General features: G+C 53.0%; 1 protein-coding gene across 1 annotated transcript; it reads right to left on the bottom strand.

Moving 5' to 3' along the window:
* Nucleotides 1-6,187: 6,187 nt before the first annotated feature.
* Nucleotides 6,188-8,709, bottom strand: LOC120665175 (exocyst complex component EXO70B1-like). Its single transcript, XM_039944636.1, has one exon. It carries the CDS (start codon nucleotides 8,474-8,476, stop codon nucleotides 6,494-6,496), a length of 1,983 nt encoding a protein of 660 aa, XP_039800570.1. The 5' UTR covers nucleotides 8,477-8,709; the 3' UTR covers nucleotides 6,188-6,493.
* Between the last annotated feature and the right edge of the window lie 1,031 nt (nucleotides 8,710-9,740).

The raw sequence follows: 9,740 nt of genomic DNA, 5'->3' as shown, positions 1-9,740 counted from the left end.
ACTTAATATTAGTGGCACGTTATCCAGAACCTTAACATAACCTAGTTCATGACAAATCAATTTAATGCGGAATAAATGGTAATCATTATACCAGCGTTAGCAGTAGCAGCAGCTATTTACGCCTGATCCGTAGAGGAAGTAGGCGTTCTTGTCGGTGTAGAAGATGCAGCAGCGAATCGGCGTCCTTCGGGCGCCAACGGGAGTGCTTGGCCTTCCAAACCCCTCCAGTGCCCTTAGCGATCAGACTAGCGGTGGCTAGGGTTTTAGATTGAGATGAATGAGTCAAGGTGCTAACCACAACCTTATATTTATAGGCACTGTGGGGCTGGGGGCCAACCTCTGGAAACGAGCCTAATGGACCTGCTGATCACAGCCTATTAGGATTTTATCATTAGATTTCCTTAATCGCGTTTAGATGGTTTAAATGCTTTCTTAATAGTGAAGATCATGAATATCTTAACTGAAATGTATTTCCAACAGTGAGCACACTATGCGCTTCAGCAGCGCGCAGCAAGCGGAGGAGGAAAAAGCAAGGAGATCGACGAGTCAAAGGAAATATACGAGCATGATTCTGCAGCGGAAACAGATATCCCTATTCGGTAGTGCACTAGTGCTTGCTTGCTGTCGCCGGCTGCAGCTGCAGCCGTAAGCAGTACCGAACGCAGTTACGCAGCCATTACTTGAACCTACTGCCATTACTGTGGCGTTGGGATTCTTGGAATGGCGCGGCAATCTTCCACGCCGTCTTGCCTCCCGTTCACCCCTGGTTTACCTCACCCCACGCCGTCTTGATCTTATTTGCAAATTTTCTTCGCAAATGAGCTGCACGCCTGCCTATAAAGGAGGCAGCTTAGCAACGCCCCGCAGCAGCCTCCTCCCTCGTCTTGCTCGCTGCTCGCTGCTCGCTCGTCGTCTAAAAAAGAGTCAGCTAGCACCACCCAGCAGCAACCTCCTCCCTCACCTCATCTTGCTCGCTCGCGCCGCTCGCTCATCCTCTACAATGGGAGGCAGTTAGCACCGCCCCATAGCAGCCTCCTCCCTCACCTCATCTTCGCTCGGCGCTCGCAGCAGCATGGCGAGCCACCGCTCCCTCTTGCCACCATGCCTCGCGGCGCTGCTGCTCCAAGCTGCGGTGATGTCCGCCACCGTGGAACATAGGAGGGAAGCGCACCTGGAGCCGGCCGACGAGGCCGGCTACAAGACATACATAGTCCTTCTCGAGCCACCTGCAGGAGGCCAAGACATGGATGCTCACATCCAGTCGTTCCTGCCTTCGACAACGACAGCCCTCGGCGAGCCGCGACTGCGGCGGTCGTACCGAACCCTCATCCACGGCTTCTCTGCGCGGTTGACGGAGGAGGTCGAGTGGGTGTCAGCCAAGTCGGGGATTCGTCCGCGCCTTCCCCAACGTTATCCGGTACCCGCAGACCACGAGGACGCTGTAACACCCGGTGTTAATTTTGACGGTAACATTGTGCTTAATCACTAATCGAGGCTAATCATCATTTTTAGCGCTAATCGAATTCGCATAGTAAATTTCGACTTAGCTACGTTCGATCTTGTTTTTCCCTCTAATCCGAGTTCTAAATCAACTTTTGCCCAACGTCAATGTTGTAGAACTGTTCTTCCTCTGTAACTTTCATTTTGGCCAAAAATTGAAGTTTCAGCACGAAATTTAAAGAAAATTTTTAATTTTGCTTTGAATATGACATTTTCAAATGCACCTAAGTTTTAAATTTTTATCTTTCAAAGCATTGTTCAAATGAAAAAGTGCCTGAAACAAAAGTTGAAGATCTCAAAATTTTGAACAACTTTCGTATTCAGAAGTTTTTCATTTGAGGCCAAAAACAAGGAGAAAAACTGAATTTACAAACTGGAATTTGAAACTTCGAGCTATTTACAAAATCGCCCTCACTCCACCTCCTCCCCTGTTCGCTGCTCGACACGCCGCCGAAGCCGTCGCCGCTTCTCGACGTCCGTCGCCACGCGTCGGACGTCGGCGAACCTCGCTTGCCGTGCTCGCGCACCCATCCTTATCCCCTCTCCCGGAGCCGTGTCCGTTTTCCCCTCCCTTTCTCCTCCCTCGCGCAGCACGGAGCCGAGCAACCCTAGCCCCGCCGCTCGCCGCGCCGTTGTCGATTCCGGCCAACCCTCGCCGCCCCGCCCTGTTTCCTTGCGCCCAGTGCCGCGCGACCTCGCCCCGAAGCTCCTCCATCCCTCCACGAACGCGGCCATACCCTACACCGGCCGAAATCGAGCCGCAGACGCTGTCCGCCATCGCCGTCCGCCCCGAGCTTCGCTCCCCCACGTCGAGCTCCCTCTTCCGGCCATCCTCCGCCTAAAATCGAACCGCGGTGAGCTCCCCTACGACCTCCTCTCGCTCCCCGACCCTTTCCCCGCCGGAATCCGCCACCACCGCCGTCGCAGTGCCGCCGCGCCGCCGTGGCTGCGCCGCCGCCACCGCGCGCACGCCGCCAAGCCTCCCTGCGTGGGTCCGCGAGCCGCCGTCGCGCGCCCCAAGGCCACCCGGCCGTGCTGAACCCCGCGCCGCCCACTTCCGCCGCCGCCTTGCCCCGCGCCAGCAGGAACGCCGCCGCCGACGCTGTGCCGCCGCCCATGCCACGTGCGCCGCCGCCCCATCTCGCGCGCGCCCTGGTGCCCTGCCCCGCGCGTGCCCCCGCGACCACACTCCGCCCTGGCCGTGGGCCAGCGCCGCCAATTCGCCGGCCGGCCCTCGCCGGCGGCACCACCGCCGCCGCCATGGCCCGTGCGGGCGAAAGCAGGGGAGGGGGAGGCAGCTGGGCCTGGGCTCCCTTACATGTGGGGCCCGGCTGTCAGCCCCCACCCCCCTTTTTTGTTTTATTTTATTTCGTTTCCAGAAAATGATTATTTTGGTTGATATTTCATAATTGCATAATAATTCATAGAAAAATGCAAAAAATTACAAACTAAATTTTGTTAGGTTTCTAAAATCAAGATCTTCAGAAGAAAAATACTTGCGTTTGGGAAATGTCACTTTTGCTCCTGCTAAAATTCGGGTTGTATTCAATCTAGTTTATTTAATACCGGTTGTTCCGTTGCTCTAAAAATTATGAAATTTATTCAGTAGATTACTCTTTGTATGTGTAGTCCACTGAAAAAGTTTCAGGTGCATGGCCTATGTGTGTTAAGTGTTGGTCTTTATTTAATTCTTAGTTTCGGTTTTTATCCCCGATTCTTGTGGTTAGTAAATTCTAAGTCCGTAGTTTTATGTTTTCCTTGTGCTCTAGTTGGGCGATTAGTCGTCCTAAGTAGTTTAGTAGCTATTGTTTTGAAGGAAACACTTCAGGCTAAAACGAGTTGAACTTTGGAACCGCACCTAAGCACTCAAATCGTTAGTTGTTACTTTCTTTGTGGTGGTTACTCAGTTGATGCATGTCAGCTCTGTCGTTTCTTTCAATTGCTTTGTATTGAAATGCGTCGCATCATGAGCATCCATGCATTGCTGTGGTTCTGACTCTAGCATGGCATCTTTCATACGTGTAGACACTGCGAGCGAAGCCGTCTACGAGTTGGTTGCTGATACGATCTCGGAGCCGCAAGCAGGGGAACCGCAAGCCGAAGCAGCAGCCGAACCAGAAGGTGGTGTAACGGTGGACGCACCGAGAAGATGGATGGATGGACCCGATGTGCATTACCCAAAGGAAAATGTCCGCCAAGCGAGTATCATCTAACCAACACTAACTAATTCAGTGTTGATCCCAGGCAAACCCCGGAGCATAACCTTTATTTTCAAGTATTCAAGGTTATTATTTAAGTATTGTGCATTAAGTTTTTAGGAGTTGAATGAAACCCTAGTATGCATGTTTCTCCCTAAGTACCTATGAGTCTCTACTAGTATACAGGCACCGTTAGAAATGCTTTGCTAATTAGAGACCCGGTAGAAGTCGAGTGATTCCTGTCACTCGCGAGATTTAGGTCTTGCTATTTATGAAAAAGTTACTGAAGAAGGAATCTTTGAGAAAAGAAAGGAAAAACTGGAGACCGGGCGGAGATGAATTGGTTATGGATATGGAATGGATGGAAAGTAAGCCTCCTCCTGTGTCGATTGAGGACCGTACCATTGTTGGCAGTGTTGATCGAGGATTGAACAGTACTAACCACATGCCGGAAGTAGGAGGTAGTCGAAACCGGTAAGCTCAGTACCATATGCGCACCGGTAGGCGGACTTGATACTGTCTTCACCAGTGGAGCTAGTATAGAAACTCATGGCTGACCCTTCGTTGGTATCGGTGGGGCTAACAGTCCCGGGTCGCAGGGCAATTCGACTATTCGGTGTGCATATGTGAAGGGTTGGCGTGTATAGCCCGACGGGGCATATACGTGCCGTGTTGGTTAGGTCCACCTTGCAAGGTTAAATCGGATCGATTCACCATGACTCACGGTTATGAGAGCCTTGATCTCTTTGTCACATCGTAGTAAAGAATTGGAACGAGAATGATATGATGATGATACTCTGTAAAGATTGATGTGATCAACCATGCTTGCTTTAGATGTCAGGCAAATCTAGTTGGCACTTGATAAACTTAAATTGAGCTAAAATATTGAAAGTAAGGATTCATTAGTAGTAGCCTTTCAGCAAAACAAACTCCAGAGCCAAAAAACTTTGCATGTCTAGATAGTGGGCTAAGTATACCCATAGTCGGGTAAGCCTTGCTGAGTATTAGTATACTCAGGGTTTGTTGTCACCCTGTTTTCAGGTAACTGCTGCTGGCTGGAGCTAACCAGGATTCACATCGGTGGGCTCGATGTGACGTCCTCACGTCATCGTAGTAATCGTTGTTTTTCTAAACTCAACTTCTATTTAGTTTCCGCTGCATTTTGAACTCTGATATTTTACGTAAACTTGTTTGTATAACTCCGCTTTGTAAATTAACCTTGAGAACTTTTGTCTGCTTGTAATCATCTGTGCTCGTCTTCGTGCGAGACTTCTAGTGTTTTTCGATCCTTAAACCGACAGACGCCCGGATTACACCGTTTTAAGTGCACAGTAACTTGATTAATCATTAAAATGATAGTTAGCGCACTTAAGCCGGTTTAATTTGGGCGGTTCTGCTACAACGCCGACGTTGCTCGACCTTCCCTACCACATGGGGGAGTCCCTACCACAAAAACGAAACCAAGGCTACTACTACTAGTACGTACGTGTGTGTTCGTGCACCGTGCCCACCGTTGCTGGATCTAAGATCTGCGCGTCCCCATGGATCTTTGCATCTGCTCCGTGAGGGATATGACCTCGTGGAGCTCGACGAGCGAGGCGGAGGTGACGGCGGCGCCGACGTCCTCGGAGCGGACGACATCGAGAAAGGGCCGCAGCTTTGCGGCGGGGAGCACGACGGAGGCAGCGTGGGAGAAGGGGAGGCGGCGGAGCGCGCAGAGGGAGGTGACGAGCGGGTGCTCGACGGCTGCAGCCGTGGCGCGCGTGGTAGAGGCCTCGGCGCATGACGGCGAGCACGCTATTGGCCTTGACAGAGATCATCTTGAGTCCACTTGGGGTCAGATCGCAGTGAGTGGAGAGAGAGGATTATAGCAGGGACATTTTGTCTATACGATAATACAATTGTCTGCATGCGGGCCCGTAGTCGTCGAAGACGTATAAAATGACATGTTTTAAGGTTCAAACGAATTGTAATGGCATCATTCGGAATAGATGAATTGTAATAGTATAACTCAAAAGTTGCACATTTATAATGGCATCGATCCAATTAACCCAAACAAAATTATCATGTTTTCTCCTGCTAGTTCAGAACAATAGGAAATAACCATGTCAATTAATGGTCAGTTGTGCAGGATATTCATTATCTGTAACAGCACCAGATACTAGTCTAAAAAACCCAACCCATTCCAACCACAGTTGACATAACTGAATATTTATGCATAATGTGTTCACAGAGAAGTTTTTAGTTCTCTTTCATATAAGTTGACATGAACTTTCAAAATGTATAATAGGCAGAAGTTCCTCTTGCAGACTCACCTGATGACTTCATCACTTCTTCTGCTGTTCCACAAAGATGACTGTTGCAAATGTCAGAAGTAATAACACCATGCAGTGACCTGAAGGTTCTACTTATGGTTTGATGCCAATTTTGAGCTACAGATCCTCTGGGCATCATATAGTTAGATCATTCACACAGTGGACAGGGAAAACTTAAAATTTCAAAAGGTTGCGCACAAACTTAATGAATTTCACACATAATACTTAATGGGGTTAAATTAAAGTAGAGTTTGAAACAGAAATGGAGCCCTAATATTGTTACAACATAATTACGCTACTGATTGATACAGACACACAAGACCTACATTTGCTGAACTCCATAACTTCATGGCAAGTTGAGCCAACAGCATCATCATATGTGACTACCAGATATTAACCACCAACCCAAAATCCATGATAGTATCTTCGCAAATTTAATAGAGCAGAAGCTGCAGCATAACAGGTTACCAATTAATTTTATCACTTCGCTGCTCCTTCAAACAAGTGATGGATGCGGGCTACAACATCTTCCGGTGTGTATTTGATGTACAAATCACGCCCAGTTTCAGGAGAAGACTTCAACTTGGCAATTAAAGAGGCATAAACTGGCATAACTGAATCCTCCACTGCTGCCCTAATGTCCACCCTTAGCTGTTCATCTGCTATCACCCATTCTGATTGTGTCGCAAAGATCTCCTCAAAGTATGTGTTAAACATACGCAGTTTCTGCAGCATCGCCTTGGCTGGGAGTCCTCCGATGCCTGGACTACCAGTCTGCAGCACAGTTGTAACCTTGCCCCATGTTGTCCGCTGATAATCCACGCTCCAGCGGCGAACTCTAGTTGTCATCTGCTTGATCCACTCATCACCAAGTAAAACACCTAACTCACTGTCATTCACCTTCTGTATGATGTACTTGCCGTTGTTCAACAAGAAGATAGAAGCAAGTGACGGATCACGGTAAATCTTAGACTTTGTATCCAAATTCTTGTGAAGGACGTCCATGATCCATGCTATGTGTACAGCAAGGGATGAGGTGGGGCGGTCAGGGTCAACAGCCACAGGCGCTCCTCCATTAACCCCCAAGTCACCTTCCATTACCTCTTCCAATGTCTGCCGCGACCCACACGCAGCACGGAGATAGTTCATAACATACCGAGTTATCGGGTGTATGCCACCACCAGGGGCAGCAACTCGGGCAGGGTCACGGCGGATGAGATTTTCCAATTCCATAAATATGCCTTTGATCGAGGACCCCAGTGTGTTGCACATCGTCGAGACCTCCGCGCGGAGTGTAGCAGAGTACGGGTCGGAGAACACAGGATCAAGGTCAGGAAGGATGTTACGCACAGCCTCGTACATGTCAACGACGCGGAACAGGCGCTCCGGAGCGCGGCTTGATGAAGAGATAGCGTCGCCGAACGATATGAGCTGCAACGCCTGGGTGCGCACGGCAGCAATGAAGGCCAGGTCCCCGAAGGGGGCGAGGCCGTCGAAAACGCGGTCACAGAGGCGGCGCTCGCTGGGAATCAGGATGCGGAACACCATGTTGAAGGCCGGGATCCAGCGAGCGATGTCGAACTCGAGCTCCTCCCAGGGTGAGGCATGGACCTCCTCGGCGGTGCGGGGGCGGATGCCGAGGCGCGCAACGCTCTCGTCGACGAAGCTGCGGCGCGCCTCGGCGTATGCCTCGGCGCACTCACGGCCGAAGCCGGCGTCCACCATCCTCTTGGCGATCTGGTGCACGTTGGCGATGGAGCCCGGCGAGAGAGCGTCGATGACGACGTCGTAGTCCGTCACCGGCTTGGCGATCGGAATCGGCTCGTCGCCGTAGCCGTCCCCGCCGCCGAAGTCGTCCTCCTCGTCGCTCCCATCCGACCCGAACCCGCCGGGCACCACGGGGGCGGCGGCGTCGGGGCGCTCTATGAGCGCCCGGAACTCGTCCTCCAGCCGCGCCATGCACCGGCTGAGCAGCTCGTCCGCGCGGTCGAGCAGCGCGCGGTTGGTCCCCGCGGCGTCGAGCTCCTGCACGGTGCCGATGAGGTCGTCGACCGCCTCCAGGAACGCGTCCGCGTCGGCGGAGTCCGCCCAAATCAGCCGGTCCATGGCCACGAACTGCGAGATCTGGCGGTCCAGCGTGCGCACGGTGCGCTCCATGGACGTCACCGGCGGCCTCGCCCCCGCGGCCGACACCGGGGCCGCCGCCGCGGGAGGCGGGGGCAGCGGCGGGGACGCGGGCATCGAGTGCTCCCCTCCGATTCCCCCCGCTCCTCCTCCTCCGCCGCCGCCGGACGCGGCCGCCGCCGCGGCGGCGCGCGCGGCGTAGAGCTTGTCGAGCGAGAGGCGGCCGTCGTAGTTGGAGAAGACCTTGAGGATGTCCTCCGTCATGGTGTCGCTGCTCCCCAGCGTCTGCACGATGTGCTGCACCGTGGCGAGCAGCTTCTCCTCGCCGTCCTCCGCCATCGCTCGTGAGGTCGGTGGGCGGGCAAAGACGTGCTACTCCCGCAGCCGGAGCGGCATTGCCCGGCGAGCTGGCTCCGATCTGGAGGAGGGCTCCACGCGGCTTCGGGGTGGTGGAGGTGGACTGGTGGTGGTTGCGGGCGGGATGGGGGGAGACGAGACGAGGAGGAAGGGGGAGGTCGGGAGGACTTCTCACTCGGGGAACGCGGTGGCGTCTAGCCGGGAGCGACCGCGCCGTGGACCAGCGGGGCCGCTTGCTTCTTGCTAGACTGGTCAGGCACGGGCCGCGCCGCAGCGGGCGCGCTCCAGTAGCAAGCAGTGTCGGGCGGGCAGCGTAACTCGCGGCGGGCGGTCGGATGAGCCGGTCACGGACGGTCCGGATGCACGGGGGCCTCGCTGATGCTGGTGTGGGGAGAAACGGCGTGGCCTCGGGTGAAGCGAAAGGCAAAGGTCGGGTCGGGTCGTGCGTGACAGCTGTGTGGGGGACGGGATGGCACAGAGCCGGGGCCCCCCGGACTGCTCGGCTGACAGGTGGGCTTCGGACGGACAAGGCGGAAAGGAGTGCACAGGCACGGCACGGGAAATGACGGCGTGGCGTTGCGCGGTGGGGCCCGAGGGAGAGATGTCATGGGCCATGGGCCATGGGCCATGGGCGTGATTGGCGCGGAGCGCGGTTGAACCGGCCGCCCGGGGCGGTGCTGGCCTGCTGGGTTCGTGAAAAGTTGACTGGTGTGGTCTGTTTTTTTTTTTGAAAGATGTGTGGTCTGTTTGTGGTGGCACGCTAGAGGCCTCCAGGTCAGAGACCATTAGCTAAATGAACTAAATTAGTCCAGCTTCAGAAGTCAGTCCAAGCCGCCGTGTCTGTTTGAAGAATATCTTAAACCCGTTTGGAACGTGGAATGGCCAACGCGGTTCCGATGGGCGAATGGCGATGGCCATCGATAGCCGCAAGACTGCGAACTGCCAAAAGGATGATTCGTTGGCTCACAATTGACAAAATCTCCATCTGCTGTGTACAGTTCACTGTTCACGTCTTCCTACTCACCGAGCATCAACGAGGATTGTCACCATGGATGTTTGGTTGGATACCAAATATTGGCATGCCAAAATGTAAGCATATTAAAATGTGGGCATACCAATTTTTTTTCTACTAAAACCTTGGCAAGTTTAGAATACCATTGGCTAGGTGGACTGTTTTTGGGCTTTCAACCAAATGACTGCCAAAATTTGTATATTTATCTATATTTTAGCATGCTAGAATTTAAGT

Source organism: Panicum virgatum, chromosome 3N, assembly GCF_016808335.1.
Source record: "Panicum virgatum strain AP13 chromosome 3N, P.virgatum_v5, whole genome shotgun sequence".
Taxonomy (NCBI): Eukaryota; Viridiplantae; Streptophyta; class Magnoliopsida; order Poales; family Poaceae; genus Panicum; species Panicum virgatum.
This window is presented reverse-complemented; position numbering and strand designations above follow the sequence as displayed.

Excerpts from the sequence above, each read along its gene's own strand:
- LOC120665175 (XM_039944636.1), bottom strand. The coding sequence starts at position 8,476 with ATGGCGGAGGACGGCGAGGAGAAGCTGCTCGCCACGGTGCAGCACATC.